The sequence below is a fragment of the Lates calcarifer genome, linkage group LG9, assembly GCF_001640805.2.
Source record: "Lates calcarifer isolate ASB-BC8 linkage group LG9, TLL_Latcal_v3, whole genome shotgun sequence".
NCBI classification, from domain to species: domain Eukaryota; kingdom Metazoa; phylum Chordata; class Actinopteri; family Centropomidae; genus Lates; species Lates calcarifer.
Genome location: NC_066841.1, coordinates 623,340 through 645,958, shown reverse-complemented (window position 1 = coordinate 645,958; position 22,619 = coordinate 623,340). Strand labels below are relative to the sequence as shown.

Sequence of the window (22,619 nt, the reverse complement as noted above, 5' to 3'; positions counted from 1 at the left end):
AAGATTCTCTCCCCGGTGGACTGAAGAGAGGACCGAGGCTCTGATGGTGTGGGTGAGAATCTGTGCTCCTCCTGGTTCAGACTTCTCTGAGTCCTCTCCGGGGATCTCCCCTCCCCTGAAATCACCTACTTAGTGTTTGTGCTGCTCTGCTGTGTTGCCCCTGATAGTGTGTGTGTGTGTGTGTGTGTGTGTGTGTGTGTGCACGCTCCTCTTTTTGTTTATCCATGTGAGGGCACTGATTGCTCCTCTGGACCCTGATCTAGGCCAAGCTTCCTGACGCTGTAGTTGCACCCTGCTGATTGTGCTGATCCTGGTGATAGGACCTGGGTGCATTGTTCAAACCTCGGCCCTCTGAACCCCCCCCCCCCCCCAGCTCCTGTCGGGGACCTGATTGTTTTGACGTCATTTTCTGGCTCTTGTTTGTCTCCTTCATTTCACATCCAAACAGGAGCACGTGTTTGAACATTAGATTCTGCAGCCAGAGAAAAGATGAACTTTACCCTGGTTTTTAGAGTCGCCTCATTAACCTGCATTAATCTTACTCCTTTAATACGTCCACTGTCACACCTGTACAGACCTGAATCAACTCCTGCCTCTGCAGTGATGAGTTAAAGTCTAAACAGTCTGTAAAATCCAGAATGACTCTGAACCTTTTCACATTTTTAAGATCTAACACCTCTTTACGCTGAGACAGGACGACATTTCAAAATAAAAGACAGCCTCATAAGACTGAACTAGAATCAGTCAATCAATCAATTTATAGTAGCTGATAAGAGGAAGCCCAGTCTGCTACAAAATAGAATCAAAATAGAAACCTAAAGACACGGTCTGTAGCTCTGATATTCCTCCTGAAGTGACTCTTATCTTTATTTCCTCTGTTTAAAACAAGATTGATCTCAACAGATCTAATGGTTTACCTGTAAAGCTCATAACTTTAAATACCAGAAAAACAAACTTTTAATCCAACAATCCAACTGTCAGGGCTCTGAGTAATTAGTTCCTCCCTGTCACGCCCTCTGATTAGACACCAGCAGTTTCTAATCATCTCAACTCCACATTTATCAGGTTCTAAAGAACAAAATCAGACAGTTAGATGTTTTTATTTTGTTTGTTTTATTATAAAAAGTTTCTATGAAAAGTCTAGAAAACAATGAAAACACTGTACATGTATTCAAATGCAAATTCCCTCCTTTGATCACAACGTGAGTGCACATCGGTCTGAATGTTCACTGTGGGAACCAAAACACACACAAACTATTTACAATGAAGCTCTGAACACTTGACCCCAACCTGCACAATGACATGATGACAACACTGCTGCCAGATTATCAGTTAAACCAGAGCAGAGCCCCGAGGAGCAGGAAGAAACTGCTGCTGGAACACTTTACACTCAGCTCATGTTTAGAACAAGTTAGAGCCTCAGCTGTTCTGATGTCCTCGGTGAATGTCACATGAGAGCAGGCACGCTGCCTCCGCTCTGCCGCAGTGACAAACGTCCCCGATGTGGAGCTGGACTCTCTCTTTATACATAATGCTTCTTGTCGAACTCCCCGTTGACTGTGATCGTCTTGGTGGGGGCGTATTTGATGGGATAGGCGCCTCTCACCACCTGGGAGAAGGAGCAGCACAGCAGGGTCCCGCCGAGCAGCAGCAGCGCGGTGGCGGCCCAGCCGATGTAGATCGCCGCCCCGATCTCCCGCTTCTTGGACGGAGGCACCTGCGGGTCGTGGAAGTCCACTATGATGTTGTTGGCCATCCAGCAGAGCGGGACCAGCACGAACAGCCCGCTGATGATGTAGATGACCCCCCCGGCGTTCACCACCCGAGCCTTCACCGTCTCGTCCTTGATGCAGTTGGTGCACTGCGCCCCGGCCACCGTCACCGTCAGGGCGACCACCCCGAACACCGCGGAGATGATGGTCAGGGCGCGCGCCGTCTGCAGGTCCTGCGTCAGGGCCAGGACCGAGTCGTGGACTTTGCACTGCATCTGGCCGGTGCTCTGCACCACGCAGGACATCCACAGACCGTCCCAGATGGTCTGAGCCACCACGATGTTGGAGTCGATGAAGGCGGTCACCTTCCACATCGGCAGCCCGCAGGCGACCATCACCAGCAGAGAGCCCGTGACGCACAGCGCCAAGCCGAGGAACTCCAGGCACGCGGCGAGCATGGCTCAGTGTTACAGTGACCTGCTGCTCCGCTCAGAAGACAAGGTACCGGGTCTGTGTGTGTTTTCTGGGTGTGTGTGCTCTGCTCTCTGACGGTCCGGTCATTTATGGGACCATCAGAGCGACGCTGCTGCTGCGCCTCCATCAAAACAAAACCCACAAACTTTGGGCCAATCAGCGGACACAGCATCTTCGTCTCAGCCAATGAGGTGTCCACGGGAGCGGCAGCATCTCACACACCCGCGTGCACGCGGGCGAGCGCACGCACTGGCGTGTGAGAGAGTATTTACCAGTTGGAACTGGAGCGCAGCAGATGTGCGGAGTCTTCCTGTGATTCAGAGTCTGAGGTGGAAACAGAACCTGGACTTTATCAGGATTTTAAACTTGTTATAGGAGTCTGAGAAACACACACACACACACACACACACACACACATATAAACCGGTTAAACTTAACATTCATGTTGATGCAGACGACAGAGAATCTCGTATTTATTCTGGGTGAGATTTCTTCCTGTCGGACCTGGAGAGAATAGCGGCACGTGAAAACCACATCCTGGGTTTAAATCCGGCTGAGAGCCTGCAAGAACACACAACCAAACACTGACAAACACTGTTTATAAATCTTTTATTTCTGTTTCATTCTCAGTGAGTTTCATGTGGTTTATTTTACTCATATCAGTTATTTACTCAGTTTTAAACTTTATAACTTATTATATTTATTATTTTTATTTTTGTTATAAACACGTTACATATTCTATTTTATAAAACAGGCCTGTTCATGTAAAGATTCCGACTTCCTGTAATTTCTTCATTTTCCAGAGAGTTTTTTGAAGAATTTATTCAAATTGCTACAGATCATACAGACGATGTTCTGAGACACTACACATGGTGATGTAGTAGTAAGTGACGTGGTAACTTAGAGTCCAACAGTCCGTTAACTTTATTTGTTGTAAACTTTATTCACCTGTGACACAGATCTCTGTTACAGAACCAGCGTCATTCTCTGCAGCTCTGTCTGATATTTTAACCCAGTTTTTGTTGTTGTCAGAAACAGACGGAGGTACACAGGATGATCGTGTTCACGGGACAAGGCGGCCATGTTGAAACGCTCCATTGTGTTCTGACAGCGTCGATGAAAAGAGCCCTCAACTCTCTTTTTGTTTTCGTGCTTTAAGTGGACTCAGCGCAGAGACGTGTAGCCTGAGGCGACCTAACATACACATCCTATACGTACTGCAGAGTCAGCGCAGTGATGAGAGATGCTGCAAAGCATGCTGGGTCGTCAGAGAGACTTTTCATAAACCACTTCCTTGTCAGAGGAAACTCAGATTTCACCCCATGAACAAAATGTTGTGAAAATCTATCTTGTGAATATTAAGGATCACCAGAGTCTTTAAAGGTGCTATATGTACATTTTAGCTAACGCCACATAGCTAATGTTAGCATTAACGGCTGTTTACTGATCAGTCCGGAAGAAACGTTGTGAGTTCAGCATCAAACTTCATTCTTTTCCTCACTAAGAGCTGTTTCCAGAGGTGGAACGCAGCGTTAGCCCTTGTTAAGCTTCTTCTACTGGAGTTAGCATGCTAACCAGCAACCCCACATCCTGTCTCATTACTTTCCGAAAGCGACTCACTGCAGTGTCCAGTATTCCTTGATGAAGCAGCTCTGCTCAGAGGACGTATTTTAACCTCTTGTCTTGTCTCGTTGTGTTTCTACTCACGCTCTTTCAAACTCTCACTAACTTTCTAAGAAGAAAGGCTTTTGTAGAAGAGCTCAGAGCTAAATGAAATGACCAGTTGGAAGCTTAGTGGTGGAGACGTTGACGTCATGTGACCGTGGTGTAGTTGGTTTATAGCCTAACATTAGCTTCTTACTTCAAACATCAGAACAGTGGTGTTCATCTGTGAAGATGATCTGATCAGCTAAACCTGAAGGATGAAGGAAGCAGTTGGGTTTTTTTTTAACTTTGCATCGTTCAAATGTTGAATCAGATCACACCCAAACTTGACTCCTCGGTTTGAAAACAGCATCCTGTGCAGAGGTCAGCGTTGTGTGTCTGGGACCAGCTGTGGTGTTTACTGTACAGAGGGTGAAGCGTGTAGATAAAAGCTGGACCACACCTTCTGTAATTACTCTGCTAATGTGGAAGAGCCACAATCTCAATCTTTCAGTTTGAGTCATGAAGCTGCTCCACGTCCCTCAGGCTGAATCAGAGGACCGAGGGACCGACTGACCCACAGCAGATAAACACAAACAGGGTGGAGGAAGAGCTGGCTGCCAAGATAAAGCCCATAATAACCACAACAGGAGCAACCTCGAGCTAAACTATAAATATTTGTCCTGATGTGCAGGTTAATGGAGAATAACTCTGGGTACATCAGTGTTTACTCTCTGCTGTGGTATTGATTATATGTGGATGTGTTCTCAGATTGAGGACGGAGGCAGCAGGTGCCGGCGCAGCATGGACGTCAACATGCTGACAAACAACATTCCTGCGACAAACAACACAATCAGCTCCGAGTCTGGAAAGCTCATTATTCCACGAGCGTGCACGGAGAAAATAGAGCGTGCACGTGGAGGAGAATGAGTCGTGATATCACGTAGTAGGTGAGTAGGTCATGAAAACTTTTCCTGTCGGCTCAATAACAAGAGAGCGGTGGTCTTAATTACAGCCGGCAGAATGAAAACTGTGTGTGTGTGTGTGTGTGTGTGTGTGTGTGTGTGTGTGTGTCCTCAGAGAACCAGATGCTTCCTCCTCTCTTTCTATGGGTGTTTACAGTTACAGAAAACACAGTGCAGCAGAGTGAAGGAGCTTGGAGGATCTGAAGCTTCGATTTCATTCAGATCAACTAAACTCCAACTGCAACTTAAACTAAACTAAACTCCAGCTTCTCTTCATGTCATTCAACTAAACTAAAAACTAAATTAACTCAGCTGCAGCAAAGACAAAGCTGAAACTTCAACACAACAGCCTGAACCAAAGCTGTGATGCTGAATGCCTCAGTGAGAGCAGACTCTGAGGTTCTCTCTCTGCTGTTGTGTTGTGTTGGTTGTGTGTTGTTGTGTTGTCCTGTTGTCGGTGTGACTGACAGCTGTGGCGTTGCCAGGTGACGTGTTGGCAGCGTTAGGATGTCCTGTCTCTTATCACTTCCCTTCCCCTCCATTGTTCTCCGAGCCGCCGGGGATATTCCCCTCCTCCTTCTCCACATCAACTCTTTTTATTATCCACAATGAAATGTCACCTGCTGCCGCGGCTTGGCGCTCGGAGAGGCGCGAGGCCTTGGCATTTTGTTGTGTTGTGCGTTTGTCCGGTACCAATATTCTGGCTCGTGTGTCGGCAGATGTCTTTAATGATGGTTGATTATCTGTGCACAGTAAAACTCAGATTCTGCACAGCAGCGACGAGTCTGAAGGAAGCTGCTCTGTCCAGGACCTGCAGGTGAGAGGCCACACACACACACACACACACACACACACACACACACACACACACAGGTTTGTGAGCCAACACTCTGCTGACAGTGACTCACTCTCTCTGATTGTACATCTTGGTCACCATGTGTCACAGGTGGTGACATTACTGCATTACTCAGAAGTAAAAGTAATGACACTGTGACTCACTGAAAAGCTCTGTGTTGTGTCCTAATTGTGCGTTAGTGATCAGTGACAAATACTCACAAAATAATGCACTCAGAATAAATGTTAGTGCTTTACACAGTAAAATACACCAACACCTCCACCATGCTCCATCTATCTATCTGGAAATTAACAAACAGATAAATAAAATAAAGAGATTTATTTATTTACTTTGTCTTGTTTCCTTCACTCATATATTGTCCAGAGTTTAATGCAGTATCATCTAACATGAAGTGTGTTGGTGTATAAAACCCAAACCACAGTCGTCCAGTGAACCAGAGGAAACCTCTGAACAAAACTTTCCCCAGAATGAGAGTTTAATGATCATAGAAACCAGACGTCTGTACGTTTCTTAACAACCAGTTGGACGACGCACACATCAGCACGCATCATAATCTCCCTGCAGCGCTTTGGTTTGTCTCCATGTTGTGTTTGCGTGGAGCTGCAGTCGTGTTCGTATAAAGACGGATGTAACTTGCAGCTCCATCGATCATAATCCAGCACATTGAGTGTAATTAACTGAATTATTACTTTAACGAGCCGTTGACTCAGAGTGGAGGAAATCCCAGCACTAGAAAGTCACGGAGCTGCCCTGATCGCAGATAAACGTCCCGTGTTACTGGGCTTTAATGTCCTCTGCACCTCCTCTTCCTCTGGTGACTAATTCCACCTGCTGAGAACAAACAGCGGATGTGACACATTGACTCAGAGAGCCGTCATCCTGTGAGAGTTCAGATCCACTCGTTCATTATGAGGCACGCTGTTTTCACCCTTTATTAACACGTCAGTTACAAATCTCTTTGATTTTATTTTTGTTTCAGTTCTTCTGTGTGTGCGTCTGTTGTGTCTCTTCAGGGACAAATAAAGCATCTTGACCTGATGTTTTGGATAATCTCATCGTTGCTGGAGTCAGAGCTGTTTCAGCTGCTTTTCCTTTTAATAATTAGAAATTTATTTTAAACAGTTTTGACCTTCAGACTCTTTTGACGTGTTTCTGCATCGAGCACTTCTACTTAGATGATTTAAGGACATTGTCCTGACTGTTAATCCACAGGAGTGCTTTGCTCTGTTGTATTAGTACTTTTACTTAAAGTACTAAGAGCTGTTTCAGCTGCTTCAGGATCAGTGTTAATAAACACCGATCTCTGTGTTCCCGTTAGACGTCCTGACAGTCTGTGCACAATGATAATACACGTCTGAACACGTCAGTGAACATGGAGGTCAGTGCGTTTTTCAGTGCGACGCCTCCAGGCGATGGTGCATCAACGTGACCCCTGCCGTCCTCTTTACATGTGACCTCAAAATGCTGAGGGAATAATCAGGAAAATGTTCTGTGCTTCCCAGGAACTGCACATATGTATGAGTGAAGTTTCACCAGCTGCTGGTGGGGGCGTCTGATTGGAAGATGTTTCTGGATCAGCCTTACAGGGGAGGTATTTACTGTCTTAACCCCTGTGGAATTACAGAATCCGGTGTTTAATGGACATTCAGGAGGATAGAGCCAAAGGAGGGAGATAAACGCCTCCTCCTGGGGGGCGCCGGGGAGCTGAGGGGGAGGTAAAGATACTGCATGAGGTGAATTAAAGTCGTTCTCAGAGCATTAACTGAGTCAAATCTGGGCACAGAGACATAAGTTGATCGCTCAGACACGAGTGGATTTCAAACTGAAACCAGTGTCTCTCTCTCTCTCTCTCTCTCTCTCCATCAGCTGCATCGGCTCGGGTTTGTTTTGATTTCCTGAGCCATTTTCCCGCCTTATCTCTGCCATCAGCTCATTTCCTGTGTGTAACAGCACCATTTCCTGTCTCTGTGGAGCACAATCAGAGAGATAACACAACCGCCACACTACGTCTCCTCTCTGCTTGTTTCTCTTTCTGTTCCTGGCCTCTGCATGTCTCTCCTCCTCCTCCTCTGTTTCTCTCTGCCCTCCATTCACATCTCATCATTAACTTTTCCAACCACTTGGAAGTCGTCAAACGTTGGTCTGATAATTGAAAAATGAAGTGCTCTGTTATCTCTGTTATCCTCATCTTGACGTTTTGACCCACATACTTCCTTCAGAGAGCGACGGGAACAGCAGTTACCCACGTGGGCCCACAGTACAAATGACTCTTTATTTTTCTTGGTATTCCTGCGTCTTTTACACAGAATAAATAAAAACAATGTTTTCCTCCTGCCTCTGTCTCTCCCCTTCCCTGCTCTGCCTCCATTGTTCCTCCACCAGTGAAAAGGAGAGAAGGCCGGCTCAGAACAATAAGCACTTCCTCCTGTGCGGTGGCGTGCTCCGCAGCGGCCGAGGAATCAACGCCGAGCACATGTGATGGGCTATTGTATGGTGCTGAGCTCCGGCCTTCCTGCGATAGCCTGTTTCCCCAGCTGAAGTCATTGTGTGACCCTGAGCTGCATCTCTGTCTGTGGGCAGGAAACGCTCATATTATACACTGATGTTCTCACATGGGCAAGTTTCTCACAAACACGACCCCCGACGCCCTGGCTCCTAACAGTTACATTTATACGCAACTAAACTGCAGCAGCGTAAACGTTTTGTAGGAAACTCTGACTGCATTGGAGCTGGTTGGGGTGGAAGGTTTTACTGCAGTAATCCATTCCTGTCATCTTTCAGGATCTTTGGGAATCTGATAAAATCCTCTCCCCTTCGCTGGTCCCCGAGAGCAGCTCTCACTTTTTATAAATACAGCAGGCAAAGAGAGAAATTAGCTGCTAGCAGTGGTTTGCGTGGCAGTAATTTGAACAGCGTGCTTTCCTGCCAATATGGCGGCCGTTTTGATTTTGGCTGTTGCATGCTGGGATTGCGTGACGTAGCCAACGTTAGCATTAACAGCTGTTTACTTACTTTCTCTAACTCGCCAAGAGCTGTCTCCAACACCAGTAGTTCTATCACTTTTTTTCTACTGAGGTTAGCATGCTAACCAGCTAGCCTCAGCTCGTCTCATCACTTTCTGATAGTGACTCACCTGTAGTGTCCAGACTGTTCATTACTGCCTTTATAACACCTACACATTTTACCCTAAACTGTCCTTCAAATATCTAAAATCCCAACAGATCTCCTGTTACAAAAAGAAACTATTCATTTTGACATGATTTGACATTAATCAGTAGATTTAATGTTGCTAACTGTGTGCAGTCTGTAGACATCAGTGTGCTGGGTTATTGTTAAACATCCTGTGGAGCAGCCTGGACTCTCTAATGATGATATTTTGATGACAGTTCTTGGCGTTCGCTGTCAGCTGGCGAGGATTAAACCACTAAACTCTGGGTTATTACATTTCATCTTTGACCTCGGGGCCAAACGGCTCATGTTAATCCCAGTTCATTACTCTGGCTCCGACTGCGCGGTGCTGCAACCCGAGCTGCGAACGCCAAAAACTGAAGCCGCGTGTAGAAATGATTAATGGAAGCAGAGCATTTGCAGTGGGTTTATAATGTTTGTGTGCAGAGGTCACAGTGATCCTGATCCAGAAATCCATTTTGGTGGTGATGGCTCATTGTCTGACCCCCACTGCCCATGCAGCCAGCACAGGAAACAGTCAGTTATGGCACCCTGCTCCTGCCTCCAGTCCCACGCTCTCATCATTGTTCCCCTGCGGTCTCCTCCTCCCTCAGGTAGCTGTCAGACAAACCTCCCCACTTTTTTAAATCGCTCACTGTCACTGATCAGTGGGGCATAACTTCCTCTGACACCTGCCTGTGATTGATTCACGAGTCTTTGACAAACAGGAGATGACTGGCACGTCTGACTGTGTAGCAGCTGTTTGCTCGTGGCAAAGACGACTTCACTCTGTCATGAAAAAGGTGTAAGAGTCCACTCTGAATCAGGCACCGGTCAAACACTTATAGTACGAATGTTTTTACCCACTTCTATTCTGGGTGGCATCCCACAAAGAGTCAGACAATACCACATTGTTGTTGGATACTTTACTTAAAACACTGAGTTCCTACCAGGATGTGTGTGTTCAGGTGTGTGAGGGTACGATGGTGTCTGATGTTTAAATAAATAAATAAAGCTTTCATCATCTGAACTTTATGTTCATTTATGGTAAAAAATAAACTCGAAACTGGAGTAAAGTTTAGTAAAGTTTGTGTTATTTCCTCCTTAGAATCTGTCTTAGTCTCTCCACAGGGCAACAACCTTTGCACAAGTGTTAGTGCTGCGCTGCACAAGTGTTGCAGTTTTGTGCATCAGTGCTAAAAGCTGATGATAATGTCGGCGACACCTCCTCCCCTCATGTTATAATGAGAGAGTGTAGTTAAACATTTTCTTCTCACTCTGAGGATTAAAGACACGTCGATGAAGGAACCTGAGGATCAGCTCTGGTGAGTAAACAGATCCTGAACTGATTTATCTTCATGTTACTGGATGTAAATGACTGGACGTCCCATCTCCACCTGCCTCCTCTTCTCATTGTTTTGCTGATGGTGTCTGGCTTGATATTATCTATTGTCGACTCAGACCTCTGTTGTTTTCAGTTAAGAGACGTTGACCTGTTGCTGCAGCAGACTAACTTCAGACTGGACTCACTGCACTCGCTCCCTGATTCAGGATCGAACTCGTTTTATTGAACTTTAAGCTGTTTAATGTCTCAGTGAACGACTTTAAATGGTAAAAGAGTGAAACTGTCAGAGGTCAAAGAAACGTTAACAACAAGTGATGGATTAACAACCTTCAGCTGAAGCAACAGAAGCAAATGAAGCCTTGAAAGTTGATGCAGACGTTTCCCACAGGTGTTAGTTACAAAGCCTCTGCTGCAGGAAGTGGACCTGTGTGTTACTGTCAGAGCGCTGAGAAAGGCAGTCACAGAGGAAGACAGAGGTCAGGCTGTCAGCAGGCAGACTCTGAAGACCAGCATCGTCTCTAGACTTCAACCACATGGAGCTGGTTTTAGATGAACTAGGAGGCTGAAGGACAATATTAAATTCTCACTGTAGAAAGAAAGTCATGAGCCTTTATTTCCTTTCTTAATCTCTAGTTGTGTATTTGTTCTTGCACTGAGACATTAAACTGCAGTTGATGCAGATGATTTAAAACTTTTTCTTTTATTGTGAATTTTGTATAAACTAGACTCATTATTATTCTGCTCATTATTAATGTTATTTTCATATGAAAAACTCAGTCCATGTTGCACAGAGCCGTCAGCAGTGCACGGCTCTGTAAACAGAGTTATACTGCCACCTCCTGGTGAAGCACATGAGCTGCACCTCTCTCCATAAACACGCTCCGTCTGTCTGTATCTGGCGCGTAACAAAATGACAGACGCGGTGTTGGTCTTTGTGGTTTAGATCCATCTCTGCAGGAATCTGAGCCGCTCGCGGACTCACCTCTCCGCCGCGGCGCTGAAAACACGGAGCAGGGTTTTATTAAAGGGACCAGAAGCGGCTCCAGACCAGACCCGCCCCTCTCAGTCAGTTTGGACGCATTTTCCACCAAGTGTGTCCAAGATGACGGCCAACAGCAGGTACAGGAGCCGCGCGCCCCGGTCAGGTAAGCACCCTCAGGTGATTGATAACCTCCCGCGTGTCGGTTCATTGATGAAGCATCGTTGAATGAGTCTCCAGAAAAACCCACGGTGTGCTTCTCTCTGTCCTCCGGTGATCTGCTGCTGGGATCGGGGCTGGATGCGTCCGTTCATCCGACTCATGTCTCCTGGAATTTGGCCTCAGATGATGGAGAGGTAAGAGACACGCAGCAGATAAAGGTGTGTGTGTGTGTGTGTGTGTGTGTGTGTGAGTGATGATGACTCTTACAAAATAAAAGCCCCTCGCTGTGTCGCACCTGTGGTCTCTTTGTTGAGGCGGTGACCCTGCTCCGTCATGTCAAACCTTTGTCTTCACTGTCACTTTATTTCATGCTCGTGCTCATTAACCCGTTTCCATCAGTGTGTAACATCTGCACACATCTGTAAACATGAGCTGAGGGATTAGTGGAATTGTTTGATCAATTAAATGTCAACCAAAATTTAAAATGTCCTGTTTTGTTTGACAGTTTAAAACCCAAAACTATTCAGTGGAAGTCTTCACATTTCAGAAGCTGGAATTAAAGAATATTTTGGCATTTCTGCTTGAAAATTAACTGATTATTACTAATCTTCTAATCAATTAATGGACCAATCATCTCAGCTCTGCAGTAGTGGTAGTACAGAGTAGTAAACTGAGTATTTTGGGGTTTAGAAAACAAGAAGATGTCACACTGAGCTGATGGGAAACTGTAATTCACTGTTTAACGATTAATCAATAATAAAAATAATTAGATTAAACATTTTAGATTAAGTTTGATGCATATTCTCTGTATGATACGACAGGAGAATTTAGATCCCAAAGATGCCAGACGCTGATATTAGGAGAAATGTTTGAATATTTCTTTTTTTCATCCATCAGTCGATTCAGCTTTAAATATATATGATGTCAAACTGAGACAAGATGAGTTTTTCAATTTTAAAGCTGCTTAAGGTCAGAAAAACTGCATGTTAGGGGGGTAATGTATAGAATAGTTCATGCACATGGTGAATTAAGAGAAGTGTGAACCCTGCTGTGCAAAAACAAGTTGGAAATGGACTTTGTAAAAGCGTTTATTTCCATCTCTGTAGATTCTGAGGTGAAAAATAAGAGAATATTGATGGTGTCATTCTTCATCTCCAAGAACAGAAACCCTCATATGTCTTCCATACTACATCTCCTCACAGCCTCCGGTGTGAACATCTTTATTTTCAGATATGTATACTGCACATCTCCCAAAATCCCACGAGTGGTTTCATAATGTTTTCCCACCGTCCTGCTTCACAGCTCTGTGTTTTCATGTCGACTTGGACGGCAGCTGAGGCTGAGTCAGAGCGGTGGACACAGACGCAGCGTGGTGTTATCCAGCAGTCTGGATCTGTGTATTTCTGTGATACGTGTGTGGGCGTGACATGCGAACGCATCCACAGACAAAATGTCAGTATGGAAGCAACAACTGAAGCCAAAGAGAAAGAGAACACCCCCACACCTCCATATACACAGCTCCAGTCACTCCCTAAATAGTCACGCTAATGCACTCTGCATTAGATTTGGTATTAAAAGCTCGATGTATCCTCCAGAGGAAACGTTTGGAAAAACCTAATGCATGATGGGAGAGCTGTGCTTTTATTTGGCCAGTCTGCTTCGATCACATCACACACCATCTGTCTCCTCGGAGCCTCTGTTTGGTCCCAGTCCACTCGTTTTAAAACTGGGTTTCTGCATCAAACCGTCGCACCGGTCAGAGAATAAGGTCCACAGTTATCTGTTCATTCATCTGTCAGCTGAACATAACAGTAAAGAACAAAGAACTACAGAGCACAGGCCTCTGTATGAAGTGACTGCAAAGATAGAAGATGCTAAATGACCACAAAGTGTTCAAATAGAGACAAAAACCAACCACAAAAAGGACACAAGATGATTGGAAAGACATGGCACAGAGAAGCAAAACCTTCATAAAGAGACGTAAAATGACCTTAAAGACATAAAATATCCACAAAGAGACACAAAGCAACCTGAAAGAGATGTAAAACCTTTAGAAAGACACACAGAATATCCACAGACTCATGATAACCACAGAAATGTAAAATACAGCCACAAACACTCAGAACCATCGGTCCTGTCCTTAATGAGTTGATGAGCTTCGTAACATCTGTCTCCCAACAATCAACAACGATAATGAATGTTTCTGTCTCCAGCAGGAAAACAAACAATCAGAGCCTTTGTAAATGTAAGACTTTATTCTAAGGCCTTTTTAAAGGCCTACAGTTTCCCTGTTGAAGCTTCTCTGTGTTCAGATGCTCATACATGTCTCTGTTCACCGCTCCCCACCCCCTCCTCCTCCTGCCACACTGTATTATGAACACTGGGTGAACCTCAGGGCTCGCTCTCAGTCTCTCCACCTCCCTCTCTTCACCACTTCAATTAAACATGAAAGGAATCATGGGAATGTCCCACTAACACAGCTACTGCGCCACAAAGGAGCAGCTCTGACCCAGCAGGCCGAGGGTCGGCCATTATCATCATGTTACAGATTCACTCGCTCGCTGCTGCTGACCTCATTCCTCTGTCTGATCGTTTTCCAGGAGAAAGAGTACGTCGGTTTCGCGACGCTGCCGAACCAGGTGCACAGGAAGTCGGTGAAAAAAGGATTCGACTTCACCCTCATGGTGGCAGGTGAGAGAGTGATGGTGTCACCTCTGCTGTGTGGAATCTGAGTGTGTAAGGAAAGGAAAGGATATGTCACCTTTTAACAACAAGTTCATTCAACGTGTTTCAGACACAGACATTAAAACAAACACAAAATGGATAATAATCTGTAACCCAATAATATTAAGTACGTAGCTAATGATATGCTAACGACACAGTTTAATGGGTTCATCATATTTTTGCAGGATTTTTGTTCTGTAAAGGTGAGAAAAGACGCCGTCCCTGTGAGAGTGTCTCTCTCACTCCAGCTCCATGCACACAGATCAAACCCAAAACTGTCTCCACACAGAAACACTCACACTCACGCAGGATGTCCTTGTTTTCGTGGCAGCTTTAACATCACACCTCCGCACCATCGCAGTTTTTCACAAATTTTCATGTGTCCTGTGAAAATGTCTCTGAATGTTAATCTTCAGGAACAAGATGAGTCAGAAAAACTCCCCCAAAAATATTTAATTACACTTCAAATCTTCAAATACATCCAGTAAATATTCACAGTGATCATAAGAGAAAACATTCGGAGTACAACCCTTGCTAAAGCTCAATGAAGACTGAAATATTGAGGAGTGTTGAGGAGAGCTGGACTGATTTTATCCTGAGTCCCATTTGTGGCCTATCATGTTTGGAAAGCAAAGAACATCAGTGTGATATCTGAGTCAAATTCAATTTCTGTAAGTGTGTCTCAGTCTGGCTGCTCAGGTTAGATTTCAAACAGTTCCGGGTACGGTTCTTCACATATATATGTATATAAAAATCAGGTTTGTAGCAGCAGCTTAGAGGGGACTGCTGGTTATCATATAGCCTGAATGGGCCGCTTTTCAGTCACTGTTTCATACTTGTTCCGTTGTCTGACAACAGAAACATTAAACTGTGTGAATGAGAGCAGCCTAACAGGGAATTCGGCTGGATTAAAATACTCTATGTGATCTCAGAGACGAGGAGAGAAGCAAACACATAAGAAGCTGAAACCGGCTAACGCTAGCCAGAATTGAGCTATGGCGCGATGATGTCATCAAAATGCTAACTAGCGTACTGCGTCATCTCGCGACACTTAGCTCTTCCTCCAGGAGACGTTAGCTAATTTCTATCGTAAGTCGCTGTACAGCCGCTCCACAACAGTTTTCAAGTACTTCCTTAGGTTGTAGATACGCGGTTCAGCTCTATATCAGGTTTTGACCCAGTCTTGTCACTGCTTCGATCTATTTCATCCACTTATTGATCACTTTTAGCTAATAGCTAACCAGCTCATCTCTGCTCACTTGCTAGCTACAGTTTTCAGTTGCAGCTAACTGGTTATTGCAAATTTACTCGCTAAATATCAGCATGACGACAAGTTTTAATTCTAATTCACCTTAACACAGATATGTGTATATAGTCATTTAAAAAAAAAATCAATTTCAAGTAAGTTATTCATTATTTTTAAATAATAGCTAAATATCTTCGGCTACTCTGGCTTTCATGCTAGCTAGCAGGTGCTGCTAACTGGTTACTGTAAATTTACTCGCTAAGTGTTAGCATCACAACAGGTTTATTTTGCTCCTTAACAGAAATATATGGATATATTTTTCAATAAAATCACAATTTTCTAGTCTAGTTGAATTAATTTCTTCTTTTAAATGTAGAAGAGTAGAAGTATAAACAGCATGAAATTAAAATAAACAAGTAAAAGTACAAATATAAGTGCTTAAGTGCAGTACTTCAGTTATTTAAGTTACTTTTCATTACTGTCTGTGTGTATTCCAGGTGAGTCTGGCCTGGGTAAATCCACCTTGGTGAACAGCTTGTTCCTCACTGATCTGCATAAAGACAGAAAACTGCTCAACGCCGAGGGTGAGTCTCTGACCAATCAGACGTCTCATTACCTGCACAGGAGACGTGACACTTAAATATCTCAATCTATTTTCTGTTTCAGAGCGAATCAGTCAGACAGTTGAGATCACAAAGCACACAGTGGACATCGAGGAGAAGGGGGTGAAGCTGAAACTGACCATTGTGGACACCCCAGGTTTTGGAGATGCTGTCAACAACACAGAGTGGTAAGTGTTTATCTGTTCAATAAAAGGAGCTTTGGAGGCCCAGACTGAAAATAATATTAGATGGTAAATAATATTAGAAGGAGGCAGCTTTCTCTGGTTTTAAGTTAAGTGAACTTGTTCCCGTATGTACCACTTATCTGACCCTGCTGCCTCTTCAGTTCTGTGTCTCTCTGTGTTTTCACTCCACGTATAAATAAGAGCTCTGCAGTTTTTCTATTCAACATGGAAATGGAAGAAGCTTCAGCTCAGCAGTGGCCTACTGTACAGCAACGTCTGACAACAGTAAACAGTATTAGTGGTTATATTACTGTTCTGCTGTTAAGTTTTCTTTTATGGTGCCTGTAATGTTCAGATGTTTAGTTAATTCAGTCACATGTTGCAGCAGACAGGGGGATCCATGTGTCTTTAAAAGTCTTACAGAGCACTGAAGTCAAAGGCCTTAGAAGTTATTAAAAACTCTTAAATGATGATGATTCTTGAATATTTTTCCTACCTGACGTTTTTCTTGTTACACATCTACAAATTGTGACAGGAGAGTTACAGGAGACTTTCCATTGGTGACATTAGATGTAGATGTAAACACTGCCAGCCACTGCTAACTTGGAAGGTCAACAACTCAGTACAGGCCAGTGTCAAGTTTAAAAGTCAACCTTGATTATTTTTTAACTGGTTAATTCACTCACAAATTTTCTGCTGCTTGTCTGTGCCAGGCCTCGTTAACTGACTGGTTATATGACTAGGAAGTACAATCACTGACACTTAAGAAAACTTGAAATAAACGAAATTTTTCTGACAAAAAATGTGGTTCAAATATTCAAATGTCAGTAAAGAATCATTTGCCTTTTCATCCCAACTGGTTTTCCTTCATTCTTTGACCAGTTTTACTGTTAGAAAGATTAATGTCACTCTCAGAAACACTCAGCAGAGCTGCTACACTGGATTGTACAGGTGTAGCTGTATGTACCTGCAGGGTAACACATGTCAGTGTCAGGTCCTGAATGAGGGAATTTTTCTTTCTTTTTCGTTCTTTTTTCTTTGCTCTGTTATTTCTTCATGAGCTTTTTTAACACAGCAGGTTCAGTTAAGTGCTGCATGACTTGAGACCCTGGAGACCTGAGTTTTAATTGCATATGAGTCACTCAGCTTCATCTCAACCTGAAAGAAGAATTCTGAATTCTGCATGTCTAATTCAAATTCTAAGTCTAATTCATCCTGTGATGCTCAGTGCGTTGTGTTGTTTTTTTGTCTGTTCTGCCCTGTCAGTTCCATTTGTTGTTTCCTTTTAGCTGGGGCTACAGTATTGATTTGATTTCATCAGGACTTTAATTGTATTTCACACCGTCTCACTGCCCGACGAAGTATCAATCTCTTGTTGCTCTGTTTTATTTCTCCTGAATGTGAAGCCGTTTCTCTCTCTTTATTAAGGAGTGTTGCATAATGCTTTCCCTGTGTTGTTGTTATAGTTCACATTAGCTGGGGAACAGGGATTTATTGTCATGGTTTCTGCTGTATATTAAAATAGATAAAACAGATTGCAGAGGGATTTCATCAGAAGATAAGCTGGTGTTGTGAACATGATTTCAGTCTGGGTTAGCTTCTGCTTCTTTAGCTGGTTGTGCTGAGAATGCTCTGTTTACATGTGCACTGAGGAACCATGTTTATTGGGAATCTTTATTTATAGTACATTGTGTTTTATGAGCTCATCATTTGTTTTTTTTTATGTAAAAATCTGTAAAGTAACTGCTAGACTGCTAACTGCTAGTTCCTAGACCAAATGGGATGTGTAGTCCCTTCAGTGAGCTCTGGGTCTCCTCCCAGTTGGATGTGCCCAGAAAAAAACTCCCAAGGAAGGCATCCAGGAGCAGAAGCTCTACTGCGAGTTCTCTCCAGTTATCTGAGCTCCTCACCACGAGTTAGTTTCCTTCAGAGGGTGTCTGTCATGATCCGTCTTCTCATCTCACTCTTAGCAGAAAAGTGAAACGTTGAACTGTTCCTCTAACAGTGAGATAGGTTTACATTGAAAACACATAACCATATACAGACGTGTGTGTGTGTGTTTCTTTGTTGCAGCTGGAGACCCGTCACAGATTACATCAACCTGCAGTTTGAACAGTACTTCAGAGACGAGAGTGGACTCAACAGGAAAAACATCCAGGACAACAGAGTTCACTGCTGCCTCTACTTCATACCTCCGTTCGGACACGGGTAACATACACACTGTCATATGTACGGGTGGTGTTTACTGTGTGTGCCTGTGTGTATTAACATACTCAGTAAAGATCATGTGGTCCTGCAGGCTGCGTCCGGTGGATATAGAGTTCATGAAGGCCCTGCAGGACAAGGTTAATGTGGTTCCTCTCATCGCTAAGGCCGACTGCCTCACTCCCACTGAGATAAAGAAACTCAAAGAGCGGGTGAGAACACAAATAATCCTTAATGATCCAGTTTTACTCTCTCTACCCAAACAATAGGATGTGATGTAAATTCACCAGCTATAGTTTTTTGTCACAGCTGAGACAGATTTATACATAAACAATAAAAGCTTAATTTATGCTCTGACCTTTCTGTCTGTGCAGCATCTCTTTTAGCTGCTGGGTATTTAATGTTTGAATTCACAAAGACGTCTGTGCTTTTGTGTGGAAACAGTTAAATGTCTGGCTTATTTATATTATTAATTCATCAGGCAGTCTGATGATATTTACTCTACTTTCAGCTTTGTTTTTGCAGCTCATTTTTAATATCCATCTTCTCATCCTGCTCTCAGTGAGAAGTGAGAATAAACATGCTTCCTAGAATGTTGAACTCTTCCTTTAAAATAATACCATGGCTCATTTAAAAGTCTGAGTCACACTTTTAAATCTTCTTCTCAGCTTCTCCTCAGTATTTTTCATTCCCCAAAACAAAATCTGTTTTTAGGCCAAACCCTTTATTTGAATGTAAATCTGTTGAATAAGAAACAAGCAACAAGAAGAAGTCTATATAGCTGTGAATATAAGATGAGCTCAGCTGACAGTAAATATATTGATCCTCAGACCTGATGTGAAATGCGTGGCAGACTAGATGGAGAGGTAACTGAGTTAAGGAGTATGGAAATAAGAATTGAACTTCATCATTAGATTCAGGGTCTCGTTTTAGCAGTGGATGACTCAGACGTTTCTCCACCAAGATTTTATCTGGACTCATTTTTAAAGCTTTCATATAGGGCAGTGACTTCCTGCTAAATTTTAACACTCAGTGGGAGGGTGTGTGTGTGTGTGTGTCCATCACTTCTCTTATGTGTGTGTGTTTTGTCCTTCCAGCTGAGGGAGGAGATCGATAAATATGGGATAAAGATCTACCAGTTCCCTGACTGCGACTCTGATGAGGATGAGGAGTTCAAGCAGCAAGATAAAGAGCTGAAGGTTCGAGTCTAAAACATGGTCCATTATGTCTGATTGTTACGTTACGTTAACCTCATTCATTTAAAAGTGATATTTTCTGTAAATTTAGCTTCTCTAAATGCTGCTTCAGAGCTTTACAGTAGAAAAAGGCAGATGTTAATACAGATGTAGCTAAATCTTAACCCATGTTAGCTGCAGTAAATTCATCCAGGTCAAAAATACTGGAAATATGATTTTTAATTTCTGTATTTGATGACAGGACAGGTTTATGTTTTCTTTAATCTGTTTCACATGGTTTTCTAGAGCTAACAGCGACATTAGCTTCTCTAACATAAACATTTATCTGAGTACATCTTTCACAGCTAACACACAACAAGACAACATTGTTAACTAGGTTTTTACTCGACAAAAAACATGTTGTTAACACCAGTTAAAGTCCTGAGAGGAATTCAGAGGAGGTTTTTAAATCCAATCCCCTGAATGGTTAGGGTGCGTACCACAGTGATTCCCAGGCTCAACTCCCGGCCTTACTTTATGAACTTTAAGATTATGGATAAAGTACTTTTACGTAGTGGTGTTACTGAGGGTGTGTGTATCCGTGGTGTTGTGCGATGCAGGAGAGCACTCCGTTCGCAGTGATCGGCAGCAACACTGTGGTGGAAGCTCGAGGTCAGAGAGTGAGAGGGAGGCTCTACCCCTGGGGCATCGTGGAGGGTAAAGACTTTGTGTTTCTGCCAATCACAGCTCTCTGCCCTCAGTTTTTTTAGATTTCAGTCACCATGACAACAGTAATTTTCAGTAATTTGATGTTAATCTTTTTCCTGTATGCAGTGGAGAACCCGTCCCACTGCGACTTTGTGAAGCTGAGGACCATGCTGATAAGAACCCACATGCACGACCTGAAGGACATCACCAGTGACGGTCACTACGAAAACTACAGAGCTCAGTGCATCCAGACCATGACCAGGTGTGTGGTTTTAGCTTCATATGATGAAGGTTTCTTCTCGACTGAAATATTGTTTTACTCTGTAAGTTCTTCCTCCTTACACCACGGCACGAAAGTACGGCATTTAATTCGTCTAAAAACCTACGAAATGAAAATGTCAGGCGATGAGTCGGTTTTTTGTAGCGTCATGAGTGAAAGTACCTGTTGGGGGGTGAGCCATGGGTGGATTACCTAAATTAAACTTTAGGTAATCCATCATGGTGACATAAATTTTCTGTTTTATTAGAATTAAACTGTGATGCAGTAACAAGAAGGAACCCAAAACTCTTTTTCTACCCTCTGAAATCTTGTGTTTCTGAAAGTCAGAACGAATGTAAAAAGCAGAGTCTTGCTGTTGTCGTCCGTCATGTTTATCTGTTGTGTTACAGTAAGATGAATGCAGACAAACGGGTGGAGAGCCCCATACCCATCCTGCCGCTGTCCACACCCGACGTGGAGACAGAGAAACTCATCAAAATGAAAGACGAGGAGGTGAGAGAAAAAAGATGACTCCCTAATAAAACTCAGATAGTGAATAATGCACAGCAGCAGGTGTTACATAACCAGGACGCTGATGTAAATTGATGACCCATATGTGTTGTTATGTAAGCCGTCTCCCACCCCTCCACTCTCCGTCTTCTCCCTCTGCAGCTGAGGAGGATGCAGCAGATGCTTCAGAAGATGCAGCAGCAGATGCACGAGCAGGACCTGTGACCTCTGACCTCCTCTGTGACCTTTAGACCTTTTATTTAGAGAAGATCAAACACAGACTTAAACCCTCACTGATGCCATCTCCTCAGGGGAGAAGATGAGGAAATGTTTAGATGATTACGGTCAAATATTTCACAGAGAAACAGTAGATGAATGAGAGCATGCTGGGAAATGTATTTCAACTTAATTTAAACGTACTGACAATATAAAGGAACTTTGTTTTTTAATGCAGTCCTTAGCCAAGTGAGTGGAGTCAGGCAATAGCGAGTAGATGCACCTTTAGATCACAGTAGATTTCTAAGTATGTTTTATACTTGAAATGAGACTAATGCACCATAAACTTAATTTGTTTAGTAGTTTATGCACCGACTGCGAGGCCCCCACTTGTTTGTGGAGTGACACCCACATTGAAAAGAGGCTGTTGTTTTTTAGTAAATGAGTTTCCATCCAAGTTTAGTGCAAATTTTATCTGTTTAAAAAAAAAAAGAGCTTCAAAACTTTTTGAACGTGCAAAATAAAATACTGATGATTCAGATTAAACTGAGGAGAATTTAACAGATGAAACTCATTTTAGTGTCATCTGGAGATTCATGCCGCTGCTGACTGTTGGTATGTCGCTGTTAAAACAGCGCGCCACTTCTGTCCCTCAACATGCGTCAGTTTTGTACAACGTTGTGCTGGAGGTTGCTGCAGGCAGCTGTCATTGTTGGGATGCTGCAGCTGCAGTGGTTAAAGGGCAAGAGTAGCCTCAGGTCAGAGCCTGACGACCAGGTGCAGGGAAGAACTACTGCATTTGTGACAACAGAAAGACGTCTGTAGCCTGTAGAGCAACGACAGGCTGCATCAAAACTCTGACCGTGTGAGAACGTCCAGCTACAAACCAGCCGCTCAGAATCACCACACACAGCACCAGAACATGAACGGGAAACTTTCAGCCTCTTTTTCATCTGGGCGCTGCAGGGTATGTGTCTGTGCTCATCTCCTCTAATCTCCTCCTTTAACCTCGACTTTGATGAAAGAGTTATTGCAGTGTACAATCAGAGCTGTGAGCGTCAAATAAGGAAGATTCTTTTAAGAACATACGTACACTAATTCACTTCTGAGAGCACATTTGTTGAGTTTGTGTGCAGAATATACACAATAACTGTCACACAGCTGTTGTTAAAGGCAGCACGGACACCTGGTGCAGAAACTCATTTATTACTTAACACTGTTCAGTCCTACATACTGTCAAGGAAAATCCTCCAAATTGATTCACTTTACCATAATAAATGATAAAATAATAATAATAACGTTTGTTTATATGGCACTTTTAAAAAACTGTTACAGAGATCAGAAGAGGCTTAAAAATGCTTCTTCTCATCTAAAAGTGTTTTTTATGCTAATAAGTAAACATGTGCTTTGACTTTTAACTGAGGCTGTTTATGATTCTGAATTTGTTTGATTTTTTTAAAATACAAAATTGTCCTGAATTTGTG

General features: G+C 43.4%; 2 protein-coding genes across 2 annotated transcripts; one reads left to right on the top strand and one right to left on the bottom strand.

Annotated features, from left to right (window-relative positions):
- Window positions 1-1,094: 1,094 nt before the first annotated feature.
- On the bottom strand, window positions 1,095-2,306 carry cldn5b (claudin 5b). Its single transcript, XM_018694538.2, has one exon. The coding sequence runs from the start codon at window positions 2,168-2,170 to the stop codon at window positions 1,523-1,525; it is 648 nt and encodes a 215-aa protein (XP_018550054.1). The 5' UTR covers window positions 2,171-2,306; the 3' UTR covers window positions 1,095-1,522.
- A 7,655-nt stretch (window positions 2,307-9,961) lies between these two features.
- Window positions 9,962-22,613, top strand: septin5b (septin 5b). Its single transcript, XM_018694562.2, has 13 exons — window positions 9,962-10,144; window positions 11,108-11,309; window positions 11,489-11,499; window positions 13,906-13,996; window positions 15,773-15,859; window positions 15,942-16,065; window positions 18,136-18,270; window positions 18,362-18,479; window positions 19,365-19,466; window positions 20,063-20,159; window positions 20,277-20,412; window positions 20,820-20,922; window positions 21,082-22,613. The coding sequence occupies exons 2-13, from the start codon at window positions 11,267-11,269 to the stop codon at window positions 21,142-21,144; spliced, it is 1,110 nt and encodes a 369-aa protein (XP_018550078.1). The 5' UTR covers window positions 9,962-10,144; window positions 11,108-11,266; the 3' UTR covers window positions 21,145-22,613.
- The last annotated feature ends 6 nt before the right edge of the window (window positions 22,614-22,619 follow it).